Raw genomic sequence first — 20,011 nt, forward strand, 5'->3', positions numbered from 1 at the left:
GTCTAGCCTGGGAATGGTAGGCCACATTCGTCTGGGTTGCCTGTTATGGAAAACATTGCTTTCAAATTGGGTAGTGTTTGTATTAGGGGGCAGACTAAGCCCATGTAGTTTGTTTAGAATGGCTGCAAACAATCAAACAATCGCAGTGTACCACCATCGTCAAGGGGACCAGTTGATGGGTTTCAGTAAATGGGAGTGAAATGAAGGATGAATTAGTTGCTGGAGAGTCCAAGAACGGTTGGATCTTTTTTTAATTTTTCTTTATAATATTTGTGGTATTTTCTATCAACACTAGTTTTTGCATTCGCATGGTTCCACTTGCCTATTGCTGCGAATTAGTCACATACATTAGCCAAACCTCTGGACTAAAGAAACTAAACAAGTGTACTAAAAATCGAAAAAATATTCAAACCCGACAAAAATCGACTCTCTTACTTCTCTCTTTATCCTCTATACTTTGCCTTCCTCGGCTAGCCCAATTTCAATTATCTGTTGGTCACTGGGTCTTATCTCCAGTCTCATGATAATCTGCGATACCACTACTTCTTATCCAATATGCTACAACGAAACATAGCACTACGTTCCATCCAGGGGGCTAGAGGGGTTAGATTATATTCAAGCAAGTCACAAGAGTCTGTTAACAGCTCGCCGCTTTCTTCTCACGCCTATATCGACGACGATATTCTTTCGTTAGTGAGCAAACAGAAGATTGCTGACCACCTTGAAGATTTGGGCCCATACCCATCATACTCGCTGATCTTGACTCCCCAGCACTTCTTTCAGAATGAAGTATTGATGAAATACTCCGAAAAACTGCCCCACCCAGTGTCTTTGAGGCAATTGGCTGGCTACGGTAAGGCTCTTACCAAACAGAAGATTCTTGCATCGGCCAATTTCGTCAGACTAGAGCTTCCCATTCGTTTGGCAATGAGAATCAGAGACTTACAGACGCTTCCATTTGGCGTGGTTAACAATTTCCATCTTGCCCAGATCTACGAGAGTTACTACCATCTGTTTAATGCTTTCCGTAAGATCCCCAATATCACCACTGCAGCAGAGAATGAAAAGTTCTGCGAGGATATTAGCATTCTTTTAGACCAACACGTGTTTAACTTGTCCCACTTGATGATGGGAGCGTTAGAGGTTTCCATCTTGGAGAGCTTACCTCAGCCGGAGCTTGACGCTTTCATGAGTTCCATGCTTCGATCCAGAATCAGTAGAAGAGTCATTGTCGAGGAGCACTTGTCTCTTACTGAAATCTATAAAAAGCATCCATACCAAAGGAAATCTCCCGATTACATTGGTGAGATTTTCCATCAGTGCAATGCAGCTGAACACTTTAAGATGGTCCATGAGTTGGTCAAGGATTCTTCCTTGGACGCGTTCCCAGAACGGGACCTCATGCCTGATTTGGTTGTTGAAGGAGATACCTCGTTGAGCTTCCCGTTCATGGTGCCTCATTTACATTACTTGTTTGGTGAAATCCTCAGAAACTCGTTAGAAGCTACCATCACCACTCATGGCCACACACAGAAGAAACTCCCACCTATAAGAGTTACAATCATAGATTCCAAGAAGCTGGTCACTTTCAGAATCTCAGATCAAGGTGGTGGAATCAGCCACGACAAACTCAAGTCGATCTGGTCCTTTGGTAAGTCTCCCAGCCATGCCAGAAAGAGTCTTGCCAATTTCCATTCCATTCCAGATCTCCAAATGTACTCTAACTTGCAAGTCACGCCAGCAGGGTCATCCATTATCCAACCACAAGACAGACTTCAAGGCACATCTATGGCAGAAACATCACCTGAAACGAAGAAGTCAACCTTAGACAGGTTGATCAACAGAAACTACAAGTTCAAGCTTGGTCTCGGCTTACCCATGTGCAAAGTGTACGCCGATTACTGGAACGGAAACCTCAGCATGAACTCCATCGAAGGCTACGGCAGCGATACCTGTCTCGAGTTGAGTAAGCTCGGTTTCCATTCAAACGTCATACAGTTAGATAGAGCGTAGTCTACATAGCCAATACTGTGCGCACTATCAAGTTAGCATTTTCACCATAATCAAAGTGTCAACGATACCACCAAACAGGAAAAAACACATTAATAAATATATCCCATGAGCCAGCGGAACGTACCCATACTGCTGCTTTTAGGCGGTGGAGGCGAGGAGCAAAACGCTAACAGTGAGCAGCCCAATCATCAACAGACGTACCAACAGAACCAAACTCCAGCTCCTCAGACATCCCATAGTGGTTCCCAGAGCCCGCCTCCATCTGTATCTTCGGCATCTCCTTACAAGCCGAATCCTATTCTGAGTCTTGTTTCTGAGTTTCAGCCTCTGGGAGAACTAAGGCCCAATTCTGCCCAGAAACCGATAGTCATAGATGACGAACGTTCGTCGCCGCCAGAGATTGTTGTTGTGGACGATAACGAAAGAGCTCTGCGACTGCCCGTACCATTGGCACCCTCCTATCGTCGCCCATCACCTTTGGCGTATAAGCTTTCACAAATGGGTGAACAACCGCCTGGAGCTGTACTGGACTACATCAAGAACTTTCAAAGTAACTTCAAGATGACTTCAACGGAGCCTTTAGCGGATAACGGAGCAACAGGACAACAGCAGTGGCAACAGAAGAAATCTGGGCCCAGCAAGACATCTATCAACTCCATCATCAACTCTGAAGAAAGCAGTGCAATACTGCCAGCGCCAGCTGGAGCCGACAAGAAGAAGAGAGCATCATCGACCAAGTCGGAAAGTACAGCAAAGAAGGCTAAAGTAGACACAGCAAAAAAGACAGCAAAGACTGAAGTCAAGGCAGAGCCCAAGAAACCAGGCCCTAAGAGTAAAAAGAAGACTCCAGAGATCGCCATTGCGCCAGCTGACAAACCTTCAATTCACCCTACAGCCACTACCGATAAAGCAAAGACGAAGAATCCGCCAGTGAAACTAGATAAGCCTGCTATGATGTCTCTCAAGAAAGATGAGCAGAACGAAGACGCTACGAAAGAGTCTCCACAAGAAGATAAAAAAGATAAACAGGCGGCTCCACCACCAATCATTGCATTGAACATTCCCCTCCTTGACCCCAAAGCTCCGTTACCTGGACAGGCTGAGGTTGTCGTGAATGTCTTAAAGCTTGCAGAAGAGAAGTACGGTTGGAACACTATACATCCCAATGCCAAGTCAGCTATCGACCTCATGGATGAGATGCTCGATGATGAAGATGACGGAGCTGATGAGGATGACGACGACGAGCTTCAGGTTGTCGACGAAAAGGGTAATGCATTAACAAAGAAGAAGGCCAATAACGAAGAGTTGACAGAAGAACAGTTGATCAGGCAACAAGAGACAAGGATGAACAGGAAAGTTGGTAAATACGACTACGAAGATCCTTTCATTGATGATGAAGAGCTTCAATGGGAAGAGGAAATCACCACCACCAAAGAAGGCTTCTTTGTCTATTGGGGACCATTGGTTGAAGACAGAGCTACGACGTCTACGAATAAGAAGGGTGCTGCCAAGGGTAAGAAATAATATATATATTTAATAAGTCTACGTCTCTAACTAGAAAGACGCTCAAGAGAGATATTCAAGATGCCAGCCATGTTGGCAGAAGTAGGGTCTTCGCTTTTCTCGAGATTCAGAACCTTCTCCTTCAAGGTTTTGACTAATCCGTCAGTCTCGTCTTGGACAAGGTTTGACTTTTGAAGGACATGTTGGAGACTGAGGAGGGCGATTAGCGTGCTGCAAGACTCTTTATTGACGGTCGTAGTTCCTTCTTCGGACTCGAACGTACGGTCAATGGTCTTATGAATGACATCTTGTAGTTCCTTGATTCTCTTGTCAGTCAAGGTAATGAATCTGGTACTTCTGGAACTGTTTCTCTTCGGGAGAGGAGGAGGCTTTGGCTTGGAGCTTTCCTCAGAACTTGTGATGGTAGTCTCGCTCAAGTTTCTTGACAAGTCGCAAAGGTCGGTCTTTTCCTTGGTAACTAACTCTTTAAAGACGCCCACCAAAGCGGTTTTGAGGTTCTCGTAAGGACAGTCGTTCAACGAGTCGATCAAGAAGGCATAACTTGTTTCCTCAGGAGCATGGGCAAGAACCTTAGTTAAAAGGGTGAGAACCACAAATCTCAAGTTAGGCGATTCACGACTAGAGATCAAGATGAACAACAAGGCTTGGAAGTAGGCCAGAAGTATGAGCGATGGGATCTTTGAGAGCTCCAATGAAAGGCTTCTCTTGTCAACGCTTGCCTGATGAATCGCGTACCACGACCAGAACACAGCCACGTCCGTGAAGCCTCTGTTGAAGAAGGTGGTGTGAATCATACCTGGCACCACCAATCGAAGAGTGAGAGCCACAGCCTCGCTGATTGTGACGGTGACTTTCGACATGTTTCGAGTAGGACCAACAGCATGGGTGAAAAGTACCAAGATACCAGCTGATGAATCATGTACGGCCTTTGCTTCACTACTGACCAAAGAACCAACAATACTCTTCTGGTAGCTGACAACCAACTTCTCAAACAAGTGGCCATGTTTTTCCTCGTCATCTTGGCCAACCAACTCCAGAGGATCCACCAAGTCATTGCTCTCATCTAGGATTTCTCTGAAATGAGCAGTCAAGTCGACATCAAAAGACAAGGCCAATTCCACGAGACGATCGAGAACCGGTAGTTCGAGCTGGTGCTCTGATTCAGGGTCCCTACTCAAACATTGGAGATGGTTGAAGAAGTCAGTAGCATAGCCAACGACCGTACGTTTGGTGACCAAATTAACAGCCTCAGTGACAAACCCAGTCAACAATTTACGCTGCAAGTAGTCCTCGTCGTTATTGATCTTCTCAAGTTCCTCAGCAGAAACTTCGATCTTCTCTGGAAGAGGAGGTCTTTGGTAGTTCCTTGCAAAGCTGTAGACTCTCTTCCACCTGAAGTCAGCCTCTTCAATATCAGCCACAGGATTGCCATGTAGCGAGTTGATGAAACTGGCCACGGTCATTCCCAAGAAACGGGACGGATAAAGCGTATGGATACGGCGCAAGCAACTATCGACCAACTCAAAGATACAGTAAAGCTTCACATCGTAAAACTTCTTTCTGCGGAGATCATCATCAGTACGAGCATCGTTTTCACGCAAAGAGCTCAAAAGCTCAGTACTCTTAAGAAACAATTCCTTCAGGTTTCCATGGTGGGCCAAAACCTCAAAGATTTTGCACACGTTATACACACATGGAGCATTTCTAAGAGCACCGTCAAACCCATAGTTGGACTCCACAAATGGAAGCACCAAAGCCGGCAAGTCCCAGCCAATCTCATAAACCAAATCGTGATCAGCATCCAAAGTCTTACGCAAGTGACCCAAGATCTGGTCTCTTTCTTCCATACGATACCGTTCAGGCTCGCTTAAGTACATGTCTAGAATGGTAGAATACGACAAGAAGTCGCCGGTCTCTTTGGCCTCTTTGGCGGCCGTCTCAAACACCTCAAAGATCTTCTCAAGCTCCTGCGCCTCAATTGTGGTATCCAGAGCAACCAGGTCGTGTTCGGTATCAGACATTGTAAGGAAGATGGGTTGGTGATGGAGAATCCACTTGAAATGTTAGCCGCGCCCCGGATATTTCACTATCGTATAAACTGGTGGCACGGGTTTTGGGTATACCACCAGTGAAGAAAGAGGTGTTTTCTTTTGTTTGACAATTGTCGTTGGCAGCAGAGAGTACAAAAGATTGTGTCCATTTAAAGGGTTCTTTACTGTTGAGAGAAAGCGCTGGCGCTAGGTTTACTCGAGAGCAAGCATTACCCAGGGTGAAAGAGATAGGGAAGAAGACGCACTGGTTCAGCCAATAAAGGCATTCATTACTGACTTTGTTTATTTTCTTGATTTGAAGTGTTTCAATGGACCCGTTGGAGCTGCTGGCTGAGCTGCTGAATCTGCTGGTAGAGCTGCTGGTGGAGCTTGAGGCGCAAGCTGCTGAAGCTAAGGTACCGTTATCAACATCAATGGTGCTCCCGAAACGGGACGAAGAGAACAAAGAAGATCCATTGAAAGAGTTGTTGGAACCTCGCAGCGATAAGGTCACTCTTCGTTTTCATCCTATCGGGTCAGCGCCTGGCATTAATCCTAGCATATTCAAGATATCTGGCTCCCAGACAGTTGCCACCGTGCTGAGTTACCTTATGAAAAGGCTACGACTAAAACACATCCATTTGTACGTGCTGAGCACGTTCCAGCCTAATCCAGACGAAAAACTAGGCGATTTGCATGATTTGTTCCTGAGTAACGGGGAATTGGTATTGGGCTATTGTGAGACGATAGCATTCGGCTAAAACCGACAGGAGAGGGTGCTGATCATGGCAACTGATGAAACAGATATGCGTTTAAACTACACCAATGAATGATTTTTTTTCAAACAATTTTAACATTTACATATCTAACAAAAAGCGAGTCCGAAGACTCAGGTATACAAGAACAATACTGTAGGCGAACGAAATTCAAACTTTTGATACATTCACAGGTATAAGCGAAGGGTATCTGAAATGCAAGCAGCTTAGTAGAAGACGAATTCAGCCTCACCGTCGTCAACGGTAAGGGTACAACCGTCACTACCGTGACCGCCCTTGTAGTTACCATCTTCGTAAGAACAAGCACCAACAGTAGAAGCACCGTTGGTACCTCTGATCTTGATGTTGTAGTTAGGAGCATCCTTGTTGTTAGGGTTAGGAATCAAAGACAAGTAGGTCTTGCCGGCAGTGTTACCAGCACCCAAGACAACAGGGGCCCAGTTACCGACACCGGAACCAGCAGTACCCCAGATACAACCCTTCTCAACAGAGACACCAGCGTTGTTGACGTAGTACTGAGTGGAAGATCTGCCGCCCTTCCACATGTAGTAGTTGTCAGAGTCGACGACGGAAACAGGAGCCTTCTTACCAGCCTCCAACAAAGTTGGGACGTTCATGTTCTCAGAACCAGGGTAGTCAGTTCTGCAAATAGCGATGTCCTTCTTGATGTTGGAAACAAAGTTGGTGCCCTTGTGACCCCATTCACACAAGTAGTCCTTCTTCTTGTTGGAACGGTACAACTTACCGTTCTTACAGTACAAACCACCGACGGAGATACCAGAAGATGGCTGGTCCTCAGGCCACTGGGTCTTGGACATACCAGCCTGACAAGCGTAAGAACAGTAGAAACCGTCCTTACAGGTGGAGGAGGTCTCACCGTCCATGTCCATGATGGAGGAGAAACCACCGTTGAGCTCAGACAACCAGTCGATGCCAATGACACCCTGACCGGTTGGGAGAGAGTCACAGTCGTGAACACCATCCTCGAACTTCTCAGTTGGGTCGGAGAAGTCAGCGAGGTCACCACGAATGCCACCAGCACCGCCAGATGGCAGGGAGCCGGAGGAAGACGAAGAGGAAGCAGAAGAAGCAGACGAAGCGGAAGAAGTCTGCGAGGAGGAAGCAGCAGCAGAGCTGGTAGTCACGGTACTAGCAGAAGTAGTGATGGAGTCAGCAGAGGCCGAGGAGGTCTCAGTGGCAGCCTCCTTGAGCTGACCGTTGGCACCAACAGTAACGGTTCTGAAGGTAGTAACAACAGCTCTAGCTTCGTTCTGGTGGTGGTGGTGCTTGTGGAAGCCGGATGGAGCGGCCATGGCAGAGGCCAAAAGAGTGGATACGATAAAAGCTCTCATTTTAACTTGGGATCTAAGGAAAGACGATAGTTGGGGAGCGTTTGGAACAAGATCACTAAGACTGTTTAAAGTGAACCTAAGGAATGGACGTCCAAACGATTTAAGGAAAGAAAGAAAGTAGTTGGAAGTTAAAACGGGGGAAAGGAATGCTGAGCCTTTATTTTCGTAAGGGAATGTGATGGACCGTGGATCTAAACAAAAAAAAAAGGAGTGGGCTTTGGTGCGAGAAACCGTGTAAATATATATAGCCTCGGGCAGGAGATGGCAGAAAGGCACCACCAGTGAGTGTTTTTCTTTTCTTTCTTTTTTTTTGCTGCTGCAATTTTTTTTGTGCGTCGTGGGTGCAGGAAATGACAACAAATGAGAAAAGGCGCATGGCCCAGGGGTCTAGACTTTGACGGATTGGCCTGTCATTAACGACCAAACTAGGCTTAATTGTCGCGGCACCATTGATTTCTGCAGGACATACATAGGGGAAAAAAAATCATTGGATTGAAACCAATGCTTATTTTCGCAGCCACCAGATGGCTTTGGCTTCACGGTCTGTCATTTTTGTTTGTTTATTGACAGTGGGGAATGGGTAGTAGGTGGCTGGCTGAAGGTGACAGTTCAAGTCAGAATCTGGTCGTTTTTCCTATATAAGTATAGCATTGCCCCCCCGCCTTAGACACTCGGCCTCGGCGACCTGAAGCAAAGCGCTTAACACACTCCACAAAGCAGCTTCGGATCGGTGCCACTCGATACTGTTAGAGGGCTGGACCGTTGTTCTTCGTGTGCTGCTAGCTGGGACGCCAGGAATCGCTGGCAGCGTCTGTGGCTGCGATATTTCTTCGCTATTTGGGCTTGGACGGTGGCGCCCCTCTGTCAATGAAGCCTCCAGTCTGACAGGCCGTGGAGGACCAGGAGGACCAAGAGGGACCAGAAAAGGTTGATTTGAAGGTCTGGTTTCCAGCAACTCTGGAGTAATTAGGTTTCGGTTTTGGGACTCCAGGGCTCATTTTTTGTGCTGCTTTCTTAAAGCTTCTAGACGTCTCATCTCCAGACTGTACTCCATTTTTTTTTTTCTTAGCTACTTAGCCACTTTACCTTTGGCCAGTCGTAGACTCGATAGTCATAGTCGTAGTCGGAGTCCCATTTCTTTTTCTTGCTTTTTTGCAACCACGGCTTCTTGGTTGTTAAGAAGAGACCAGTGGTAGAGAGGACTGGTCGTCGACTAGGCCAGTTGATCAGCCAGTCGATCCAAGCCAGTTGATTCAAACTAGGCAACTACACGAAAACTACAACTAACGACTTCAAAACTATATCTCTATCTTCCCACTACTTCAACTCCTTGGACGCCTGGGGTCGCCTCGGGACCCTGGTGTGGACCCTCTGGTGGGTTCTGCCTCGCAGCCGTGTAATCGCTTATGCATTTGGATCGTTTCTTTTGCAAAGAACACCTGGCCTGGAGTGGTCTGGTCTCGCTGGTGTGGCCCATCTGTGGCCTACGTTGGGGTACATTTATGGTCTTTCGTATTCTTTGCATTTCCAGGGTTCTCTTTGCGTGTCTGGGGAGGCCCGAGGCAGTAGCGTTGGTTCATGAAGAGAAAAATGGAAGGATGAGGAAGCGAGAGGAAAAGAAGGAAGAGGAAGCGAAGAAGAAGGAAGAAATGAAAAAGAAACAAAAGAAGCCGTTGGGCTTCTTCCATCTCTTTACCTCTCTTCCAGTGATCTCTACAAATAACGATACTTTCAATAAAAGCTGCCTCTTCTACGTCTCGCACTGGCTGCCAAACTGAAAAATTCCACTGCCACTGGCATTTCTCACTTTCCCATTCTCACTTTTACATCTCACCAACCCTCCACCACGGACCCAACTCATTCTCGAAACAAAAATAACGTAAGGGGCCCCTCTGTAAATCCCCGAATTACCCTTACATTTTTTATTTCTTCTTGTTTAAACTTCCCAGACGCCAATCACACGCCAATCTTTCCTTCCTCACTCACAGGCCCATCCTGCCTGCCTGTCTGCCTTTCTGCCTTTTTTCATCCTGAAACCGTCCATTTTTCATTCCAGAGCCACACATGACAACAGACTGTTCGTAAATGGAATTGCAGGGTGGACAGGAGGTTTTTTTGAATTCCACTGGCCTTTGATTCTTAGTGATTTTCGATTCCCTGGATTTTTTTTTTCCTACAATCTTCATGTCCAGCGGTTGTTTTACTACTTTTTTTTTCTTCACTCTCACTGGGCATTTTCTTATTTTTTTCTGCCTTTGTTGTTTGCCCTGTTATTTTTTTTTTTGCTTCGCAGCCCGTTTGTTTTTTGCTACGCCCTTTTGGCTCCAATTAAGCCTCGCTTGCTCTCGCGCTGTTTACCTATTCCCTAAACATTCTACTCTAAGCCTCTTCAGTAGGAGAGTGCAACACTCTTTCGCCAGAAATGACCCCCTTCTCCTATTCCAGTATTAATCGCCAATGCTATAGGATGAGGAAAAGCTTTTTTTCATTTCCTCCTGCTTCTTTTGTGGCCATCGCGCCGCATGGCATTCACCTCGTTTTGGAAGTCATATTATCCACATGCGCCTACATAAACCCGAAACGTCGAAGAAAAAAAAAAGTAGATGCAAAAAAAGGTGTATCGTTCCGTTTCGGTCCTTGCTTTTTGGTTTGTTGGACTTTTCTCGTCACTGGCTACTTTCAGCCTTCGTATTCCTTTAAACAATTTTCCATGTGCCAGGCGCCTGTTCTCTCGCTCTGGACATCATGGCGAAAAAAAAATAAAACCTAATAATCATTATCTCTGTCTGAATCCCAGCCAATAACACACTCAGTTAAACGGTCGTAACTCATGCGTGCGTCTTGCCTGCGAAAGCCATCTGGAGCCCCGAACGCCGTTCTGCTCTCCAATAGGCTTGTCTAGAATTAAATAGTACCCTCATCCTCGATTCCCAAGTTGAACCACGGATGTTCAAGCGCCTCGAGCGCTGTAATTCGCTCGTTCGGATCAATCACAAAGATCTTCCGCAACAAGTCAATGAAAAACCACCAAAACGTAAAGTTGCCAAAGTTGATCAAGTGCCAGTTGTTCTGGTAGTTCTCGCTCAACGAGTAGTCAAAGTTGATGTTCAACCCGATCCGTTCGCTGATGAACAAGTCAATCCGCAGTAGCAGATTCACATTCTTGATAAACTTCTCCGGCGTGCTTGGCGTGGGGAAAATCAACGAGAGCGAGTTATCTTCCGTTGATTCATCGTCAATGATAACATCATCGTCGTCATCGTCACTGAAATGCTCGCCATACAGACGGCGGTAGTCGTTGGTGAAAAACTTTAACCCACACTCATTCTCCTTCTGTTTCGAATACCTCACCATCTCTTTACTTATCTTTGTACCGCAAATCTTCTCAATCATGGCCAAATGTTCTAGATTGTCATGAGTCCGGAACACTGGCTCTCCAATCACCAACTCAACCAAAATGCAACCCACTGACCATACATCACATGGAAACGACCACCCGACTCCTAGAACAATCTCTGGAGCACGGTAGTGTCGCGTAGACACTATAGATGAATGGTATTCGTCGTCAAAGATGGCCGATCCAAAGTCAATAATCTGAATAAGTGGATTGTTAAGTATCCTCAGGAACTTGGGTGGCTTGTCTAAGCGACGCTTGTCGCTACCAGAATTGAGATTGAAGTAACTGGATATGATAGTGGAGCTCTTGAGTTGTTTGCGCAGGTAAGAGTCATCATGCAATAGAATGTTCTCGGGTTTGAGATCAGTGTGGATTAGGTTGAGGTCGTGGAAGAAAGTCACTGACCGGATGAGTTGCTTGGAGATGGCTTGAATATGCGAGCCAGGGTATGGTTTAAACTTGTTGTTCTCCAAAAAGTCGTAAAGTGAGATCTTTAACAAATCTGTCACAATGCAAATATGACCACGGTAGTCGAAACATTCCCGTAGGTGGATGCAATGGTTCTTGTTGTCATTGTCGAACTTCTTCAACGTGGTGAGGATACGCAACTCAATCTTAGCGGCGTCTCTGTACTTGGGGATGTTTCTAATAATCTTGATAGCAACAGTGTCACGGTTGACCTTATCGTAGCAGGCAACAACCTTACCAAATGTACCCTGTCCAACAAGTTTTTGTATGATAAAACGATTAGCAAACACATCGTTTTCTCTAACAATATAATGGCCATCTTCGTCATCACAAGGAGGTAGGTTAAGCTTGTGAGGAATAATGTGGGTCTTCACATTGCCTACCTTAGGATGCTGAAGGATGTAGTTGCTGGGTAATTTTTGGTAGAAGCACTTTGCTTGAGGTAGTTGCGGCAATGAGTTTGTTCTTTGCTTTTTGACGCCTGGGTTGGCATGCTGGGGTATCTCGAATTGCCTGCCATCGTTAGGCACCTCATTACCATTAATATTGTTCACATTAAACATATTGTAAGCATCACGGACATCCTGGTCCAATAGAAGCATGGAATCAGAATTATTCCGATGCTGACGGCGCTGGGCAAAAGAAGGCTGGATTTTCCGCTCTTCAAGAAACACAACCTCGTCATTTAAGTCGAAAGCATCATCGTCTTCGCCATATAAATCATCCTCGTTTTCTTCCACCAAGACGTTGCCGTTAGGCGCTTTATCGTAACTGTGATTATTGGTGGTATCGGAGTTGTTCAATGTGATGTTAAGGTTGAGGTTTGGAGACTCGTTAAATGTCGACACCGACAGAGGCGACATGTTATCAAAAACCTTATTCTGTTGAGCCGTGGAGGCGTTGGGGACACCTTCCGAAGCAGCAGCTTTACGGGAGGAATCAAAGGTCTCACTAAACCCTCTTGGTCTCTTCCTGTTGGAAATCAACGACATCGAATACACACCGGCAGATTTAGGATGGTTTGAATGGGAAGATGAACCTTGTTCTGGAGTAATTGTGGATGTTTATGAAGAAAGTAGGCAAGTCCGAGGCCGAACCAGGGACTGCTGGATCGATGGGGGATGACCGTATGATTATCCAGAAGTTCCAGATAACGCTCCAGCTAAAGAAACGTCAAACACTTGCCGGACACCTAGAAGACTGCCAGGCACTGTTTTATTTCGGGGAAAAGCAAAAAGTAGCTACCTATGACCAGAAAGTGGACGGTAGCAAATCGCAGATTGCGGTAGATGACGGCAAAAAGTCCGCGATTCTGAAGAAAAGCAGCAGGGTAGGGGTAAGCTGGGGGTCAAATTCTAACTGTCGTAAGCAGATTGAGCAGTAAGTCTGTAGATTTGGCAAGATGGCGTTGACGACGCTGACCAAACATCGAAAGTCAGGGGTTCCTCAACGAGGTCGTGCGCGAACAAAAACTGGGCTGGCTGCCGAATTACGACTTTCTACGGGCGGCACGGGGTATGGGGAGGAAGAGAATAATATGTTCATAGTGGGAATCACCAAACTTGCTCTTTTGCAGCGTTTAAGCGGAACACTATTACATGTTTATTCCATGCTCACTAAGCGATAATGCTAGATAGCGATAGTTGCTGTAGCGACGCCGCGACATGACCGATAAGGACACGGGAAAGAGACATTTTCCGTGCACATTCCAGCTTCGTATGGTGGTGAAACCATCGAAACATGGTCTAGAATGGTTCCACTTGGAAATTCCAAGCCTAAATGGACTTGCCATTTCTGGTGGTGTTGTTATTGGCCAGTTCCATGGTGGGAGCATCACGTGGGGCTCAGGGCGTCTATGCAGCACCCTAAGATCACCAGTCCAACAGGAGCAACAACTGGACCAGAAGATGGAAAGAATTTGGTGAAAAGGTGATCTCTAGAATGCTAGAAGCCTGGAATTGGTATTAGCTAATTTTGGGCTTTTTGTGGGCGTTTGTGGCCCGAATGTCGTGGTGGTATGAGGCGGCCCCGTGGGTGCGGCGGGCCGCAAATACGAGCTACGAGGACTGATCGTGTGGAATATTATTATCAAGAGATTTGTTTTGAAAGTTGGTTTTTCTGGTCTGGGCGGGTCAAAATGGCGTGGAAGTTGATTTGGGGCTCGGAAATCGTCGGTTGTATTGTTTGTATTCTTCGTTGGCTGTGTCAAAATGGCTGCGAAAAAGCCTAACCATTGTAGGTTCTTTAGTGCAGAAGCATATACTTAAAGAAAGTGCAAACTTGGAAGTGCGAGGATGGTTTTGGAGGTTTGAGGAAGGTTTTGAATGGTGGGAAAGGTACCGAAAAAGGTTAAAACATATTGTTTTCTACTTAATGGTATAAGCAAAAAGAGGGATATCGATGTAGCAAGTGTCGAAGTGGGACTTCTAGAGTGTGTTGGTGACGTCAACTTCTTGGGCAATAATTCTGTAAAGTTAAGCAAATGATTCAAAGTACGTCAAGGGACTACCTATCAGTTAATGATATTCCAATACTATGGTCCTTTTAATCGAGTGAAAAGCATAGGATGACTTATAAGGTCAGTGGCTTCCAAACAGCATTCTAGCATCACCCTGGATAACCATATGAGCAGCTTTGAGCGATGCTATAAGGAAAGATGCACCAATGTGATATTGCATTAAGCCATGCTTTGGACTATCTGGCTGTTTTGATCCAGTTTGCTTTATATCGTATAAAGCACAGCCCCACCCAGAGCCCTCTACCGAGCACTGGATGTTCTCCAGCTGTGCCCTAGTACTAAGTTGCCTCATATGAGGTTTCAGATACTTATCAGTGACTGAAGACAAAAATAACTACGGCAAGACCAGAACTTGGGCTGCAGGGGTACCACATACGCCATGTACGGACGGTAGCCTGAACAAGATAAATGCACAAGAGAGTTGATTCTCCACTTGAGTAAACTTGCTGCTACATATGGAGTATGGGTGTGATTCAGAGCTCTCGTCTTTTTGAAGTAGTCTAGACTTATGTGGCAGGGTTGAATACACATCAAGAGCTCAAACACTTGAGCAGTAAACCGGATTTATGTGCTGGTGAAGAGCCCTTTGATCAAGAAAAGAAAAGCGGCTTGCATAAGGGAGGTTCGACTGTTAAAAGATCATGAATTGGTGCTCAATATATATTGTTTGGCTCTCACTAACTTAGTAAGGGTCGACCCTGACCCAGTCACCACGCTCTTCCAGAAGAATATCCAGCAGATATTGAGTATGATATATGCCAACGGCTAAAGTTTCCACAGCCAGCTTTCCTTTGATGAAGAGTCTAATTCACATTCAGGAAGTATCCCCGACAGTTCAGGAAAATAGCCGATTGGCTTATGTCTAGACCAGCTGTTAGCTTCTCTTCCAGTTTTTATTTGTCGCCTTCCATGCAAGTTGGGCTCTTCCACAAAAGAAAGCCTGGTAACATCACCAGAACATTATGTAGGTTAATTCTAATCGTATGCAAAATCATTATTACACATAGGCATCGACAAAAAGCTTGTCTCAGATGTTGAAAAGTGGAAGGTGAGAGAGGGTTGTGAAGAACAGTTTTTTAAGGCGTCTAAGATATTTAAAACAAATAAAAGAAGCAAAGTTGGACACCTAATCATAAATCAATCCATAAAAATTTCTTTTCTTAGTTTTGTGAAAAAAGTATCTCATGTGGAAACATATAACGAGCCCGCGGCAATTAACAGACATGCATTTGAGACACTGGGGCGGATTTCCTCCCATGTTAAACATTTTGCATACAAAAAAAAGGTTTCCAAGGCAAAACACGCCCATTAAGAAAGAATATCCTGTCTCAAAAAGCCTCTTTCTTGCTTTTCTGCCTGGGATATATAAGAGAACGGGTCCTCGCACCTTGTGAGGTAAGAAATTGTCAGAATCCACCCAACACCAAATGAGCGAATTATTCACGAAAGAGGCGAGTGTTAATTCAAACACTCATCAATTATCCCTACAAAAGTGAAAATTACCAGTTTGCTGCTTATTGAGAACTCATCTGTGTGTGTCAAAATGGTCTTCTCTACCACCAACGACAAGACAGTGGAAGTCAGCCAGCATGGCGTGCAGAGACAGTACTTGCCTTTCCATGCTCTTCCCCATCCCTGAAATATAGGGGCCAATAATCTTTGTCCCATCTGCACCACCATATCCAGACCAGGCGGAGTTCAGTCGGCACATATAAAAGAGAGTCGATACCCAGGTGAGACATGTCCCCTGGATTTTTCTGAGACACACATTTCGCAGCCAATGGTCCCGCCTAGATCTAACTCATCTTCGGAATTCCATTCGCGGTTGGATTGTGGTCATGCTTGAGCTCTTATCGGTATTCGGATTTCCGAACACCGGTAGCAACCTACGGAAGTCCAGGCGACAAGAAAGATGAAGCAAGACCGGAACAGCGACGGACTACCGAGAAGGAGATGGACTTGGACCAGAAAAGACGAAAAAACGGTTGGAATGTTGCGACTGGCTCGAGCTTCGCCAATGCGGTTTACGTTGACAGACATGGTGCGCCAAATGAGATTGCTGGGCCCACGTTCGGTGGCGACCGACGAAGCAACGATGAGGTGTCAACAAAGGAAATTTGAAGATTTTTTTTTTGATGCAAAAAAAGTCTAAAACTGATTGACAATATATGTCAAGATAGACTTACATCGATCGACAGTGACAGGCATTGTTCAGTGCGAGGCGAGGTTAGCGAGAGAAGGGGGGTGGGGGCCATTCCCAACGAAAACAGCCAGCGCAAAAACACAAAAAAAGAAAAGGAAAACAAAGCCACTTATTACTCATACGATGCAGCACGAGATACAAAAATCTAGGGAGGAAGCAGGCAGTAGCCAGGATCAGAGAAGGGAGAATGCACAAACACAGGGTGCGATTAGGTTTGGTGCGAGCGTATCAGGAAATCCGATCACCAATAAGCCCCACTAAAAGCACCATAACTTTGAGATTTGAATCCGGAAAAACAAAAGCACCCCCAAAATCGACCCCGGCGAATCGAATGGTGGTTTCAGTTTCCCGCCACCACCAGCCACTCCCGAGTTGTGGCAAACCTGGACCAATTACTTTACCCGCCAAACCGTTACACCTGCAGACCAGCAGCAGGGCGCCTAGCGAAGAAGGATTGGTCCTGTCTCAAAATGAAGCATGGTCCGCACCGTGTGGCGAGCGAAATAGCCGGTCAGCAGCCGGGGTAAATCCGGGAAAATTCCACAGTGGCGGGATTCCAGGACAAAACCGAATACTGCCACGAGCCGTGATAGATTTTTCTGAACAAAAAGAGTCTAAAAAGGGCTACTCAGGTTGAAAAAAGGTGGTTTCGGTGTGTCCCATGATTGGCCAAATCTCCACCCTTTCCATGGCTGGTGCGACGCCAAGTGCCAGACCACAGTGCGAGAACACACACAAAAAAGATTATTGAGCAAGAGAAGGAGATTAGTAAAAAGCACAGGCCAGCCGGTGCCGAGGGCCCGGAGAGATAACCAGTGGAAGAGTCTTGATTGGGTTGAAGGATACCATTGAAAAAAAAGAAAAAAGGAAAAGAACAAAATCGGTTGACACAAAAACATCTTACCTCCTGGCTATACTTGCCCTTTGCTTAATTGGTCCAAGGAGAAAGCGAGGAGGGGATATGTATGGTCCTGGAGCTGTGTTTGGCTGGCAGCAGCGCATGCCTGAACTTTGTCAGCCTGTGTGTGTCTACCTAATTTTTTTTTTTTTTTTTGGGATTGGTCCCGCGCTGACCAAAGCCGCACCGAAAGTGGTCCAAACGAGAAGGTTCCCGCCATCAAAAACCCCTAGTCCCAACGTCAATCTCTTCACAAACCCCAACTTCGGAACCAATTTTTTCCCGCCACCTCTCTAGCCACCTCGTGGCGCTACCATGGTACTTCCTCTTCTCACTTTTTTCATTGCTCTCGGCCACACAACGGAACTCCGCATGTGCACAACCTGGGCCCCCCAGCTGCCCAGCAGCCCAGCGGCTGAGCAAAAAAGCAAATTGGTCGCAGCACAGCGACTAAAATCTTGTGCCTCCCCCCTCCAGCCTGAGCTTGAACCAGAGGCAATTATTTAAGTTCCCGTGCATTCCCATGCAGGTAGTCTCCCCAAATGACCCTCTACAAATGCTTAAACGCTGAACGCACCTAGTACGCTGACGCATAACATGCACAGCTTGTTAAAGTGGTCCCGCTTTTCTTTTGGTCCTGTAGGCCCACCCTTTTTTTTTCCCTCCCTCTCAATTTGGTCCGCGCTTTATATATCCCTCTTGGTCCGGTCCACTTGCTGCTTCTTTTGTCAACCTTATTGTTTTTTTGGACCCTGGTCATCAACTGAAGTTTTTTCGTTTTTATAACCACCACCAACCTTCCAGAAGCTACTTCTATTCATTAATATTTCGTCTCGATCTTCATCATCCTCCCCGTCCCCAGATATTTATCATACTTTCCCGTCCTTAGTTCCTCATTTCAATGCTACCCGTCACATCATGCCTCCACTTTCTTCTAGACTAAATATTCGAAATCTAGAAAACTCCGATCCCATGCCACCGCAGGAGACGAAGCCTGGCTCTCTGGGCTCCAGTGACTCTGAGGTGAAGAACTCCTCCATCCCTATCCACAAGTCCAAAGAACCGGGCGACAGAGAACTGTCCAATGATGCGTCCAATGAAACGTCGGATTCTGATAAACTGCTCTCTCATCTGGCCCCTTCTGCCACCGACCTGACCGAGAACGGCTTGGGTGAAGTTGATGGCGAGGGTTACGATGAAGAGGATGAGGAAGAAGCCGAACCCGACTCGGCAGATCCTGACATCAACAAGAAGGATATGCTCAAGCAGAAGAAGTTCTTCTGTAAGATCTGCAACCAGGGCTTCACTCGTAAACACAATATGGTTTCTCATGAGCTCATCCATCTGAGCTCGAAGCCACATGTGTGTACGGTGTGCGACCTTTCTTTCAGAAGAATTCATGATCTCAAGCGTCACGAGAAGCTACATCTGGGTGAAAAGCCATTCCACTGCGAGAAGTGTCTTCGTCGCTTCGCCAGAACTGATGCTCTTACCCGTCACTTGAACTCTCCAAACGCTTGTCCTGGTAAACCTCAGCCGAGCCGGGCTCTGCTGAAGAATGACGTCTTTGCCCCCGATGGCGTTAAGCCTGAAGTGGCATCTGACGCTTTGAAGCCACAAATGAAGACGATCTCTTCGTCTTCTTCAGCATCCTCCGTCCCTCCAGACGTTTCTTCCATCAAAGCTGCTACTTCTAGTGCTACCACTCCTACTGAGACTAAATCGGGTTCCGACAACAGTGGCAGCATGAAGACTCAGCCTTACACTGGGAATGCTCCAAGAAGCCTTAGCAGTGAATCTCTGGGCAGCTTATCTGATACGATCAAGAAATCTAATTATGACATCAATCGCTGGAGAGCCTACCAACATCAACAGGGCTCTCAGCCTCAAAACTCTCGCTTCCCTTACAACACGACGACTACGACAACTACGACAACAACGACTACTGAGGGAAAGCTGCATGACGGAGAGAAGTTGCCTGGCACAATGTACCACCACGTTCGTCACCGCAAGTCTCATGACACTGACAGACCAAAGGCTACTGAGACTCAATCATATCCTCCAAACGGTCAAGGCCAGCATTATCACCATCACTACCACCACCACCATCATCATGACGAGGAGAGAGCATCTAAGGAAAAGCCTCAGTTGACGCCGTCTTCAGGACTGTGGAGCCTTGCTTCTGATCGTGAGTATCGTCCAGATGGTCACTTCAGAAAACACGATGACTACTATCCAAAAGACATTCGTGGAAGAAAGGAGCCAAAGAACTCGCCACCGGTACAGCATATCACTTACAATCATCCCGGTGGGAACAACACTCCTTACGCTCCTGCTGTTCCTTCTTCGCTGAATCCTCAATCGCCTCACTTTTTGATGCAACAGAGACCTCTGGAGAATCACTTCAATCAACAGTTCTACATTGTGTCGTACCAGGATGGGCAGCACCAGCCTATGGGCATGCGTATTCCCTACATTGGTAGCCAGAGTCAGCCAGAGATCGCTCCTGCTCCCGGGTGGAGTTCACAGCATTCAAAGCCAGAGACGCCGGCACCACGCGAGGGAGGAAGTTCATCTCAGCCTTCTGAGGCGGCACACAGTGACAGCTGGGTGGCAAAGCCACAACTCCCCGACAGGGCTAACAAGTTTGTTTCGATGAGAAAGTACAACGATCTTGTTACCTACACCAACCTGTTACAAGATTCGCTTGCCAGCATGGATAGCAGAATCAGAATGTTGGAAAGCACTGGCAGCACCTCCCCTCAACAGGGCTACAAGAGAGAACCTCCTGAGGAGGAGATGCTTCCCAGGAAGAGAAGCAGAGGGGACTAG

General features: G+C 46.4%; 7 protein-coding genes across 7 annotated transcripts; 4 read left to right on the top strand and 3 right to left on the bottom strand. All coding sequences in view use genetic code 12, as the record gives it.

Annotated features, from left to right (window-relative positions):
- Positions 1–555: 555 nt before the first annotated feature.
- On the top strand, positions 556–2,013 carry CXQ85_004017 (alpha-ketoacid dehydrogenase kinase family protein; the record flags this gene model as incomplete). The annotated part of the gene is made up of 1 exon (XM_025487648.1): positions 556–2,013. The coding sequence occupies one exon, from the start codon at positions 556–558 to the stop codon at positions 2,011–2,013; it is 1,458 nt and encodes a 485-aa protein (XP_025344664.1).
- Positions 2,014–2,118: 105 nt separating this feature from the next.
- On the top strand, positions 2,119–3,537 carry HPC2 (Hpc2p; the record flags this gene model as incomplete). Its single annotated transcript, XM_025487649.1, has 1 exon — positions 2,119–3,537. The coding sequence occupies one exon, from the start codon at positions 2,119–2,121 to the stop codon at positions 3,535–3,537; it is 1,419 nt and encodes a 472-aa protein (XP_025344665.1).
- A 26-nt stretch (positions 3,538–3,563) lies between these two features.
- YBP1 (Ybp1p) lies at positions 3,564–5,558 on the bottom strand (the record flags this gene model as incomplete). The annotated part of the gene is made up of 1 exon (XM_025487650.1): positions 3,564–5,558. The coding sequence occupies one exon, from the start codon at positions 5,556–5,558 to the stop codon at positions 3,564–3,566; it is 1,995 nt and encodes a 664-aa protein (XP_025344666.1).
- A 338-nt stretch (positions 5,559–5,896) lies between these two features.
- CXQ85_004020 (uncharacterized protein) lies at positions 5,897–6,328 on the top strand (the record flags this gene model as incomplete). The annotated part of the gene is made up of 1 exon (XM_025487651.1): positions 5,897–6,328. One exon carries the CDS (start codon positions 5,897–5,899, stop codon positions 6,326–6,328), a length of 432 nt encoding a protein of 143 aa, XP_025344667.1.
- A 221-nt stretch (positions 6,329–6,549) lies between these two features.
- On the bottom strand, positions 6,550–7,695 carry SIM1 (SUN family protein; the record flags this gene model as incomplete). The annotated part of the gene is made up of 1 exon (XM_025487652.1): positions 6,550–7,695. One exon carries the CDS (start codon positions 7,693–7,695, stop codon positions 6,550–6,552), a length of 1,146 nt encoding a protein of 381 aa, XP_025344668.1.
- Positions 7,696–10,599: 2,904 nt separating this feature from the next.
- Positions 10,600–12,552, bottom strand: KNS1 (serine/threonine protein kinase; the record flags this gene model as incomplete). Its single annotated transcript, XM_025487653.1, has 1 exon — positions 10,600–12,552. The coding sequence occupies one exon, from the start codon at positions 12,550–12,552 to the stop codon at positions 10,600–10,602; it is 1,953 nt and encodes a 650-aa protein (XP_025344669.1).
- A 5,545-nt stretch (positions 12,553–18,097) lies between these two features.
- OFI1 (Ofi1p) lies at positions 18,098–20,011 on the top strand (the record flags this gene model as incomplete). The annotated part of the gene is made up of 1 exon (XM_025487654.1): positions 18,098–20,011. The coding sequence occupies one exon, from the start codon at positions 18,098–18,100 to the stop codon at positions 20,009–20,011; it is 1,914 nt and encodes a 637-aa protein (XP_025344670.1).

The sequence above is a fragment of the Candidozyma haemuli genome, assembly GCF_002926055.2.
Source record: "Candidozyma haemuli strain B11899 chromosome Unknown F_2014730914, whole genome shotgun sequence".
NCBI classification, from domain to species: Eukaryota; Fungi; Ascomycota; class Pichiomycetes; order Serinales; family Metschnikowiaceae; genus Candidozyma; species Candidozyma haemuli.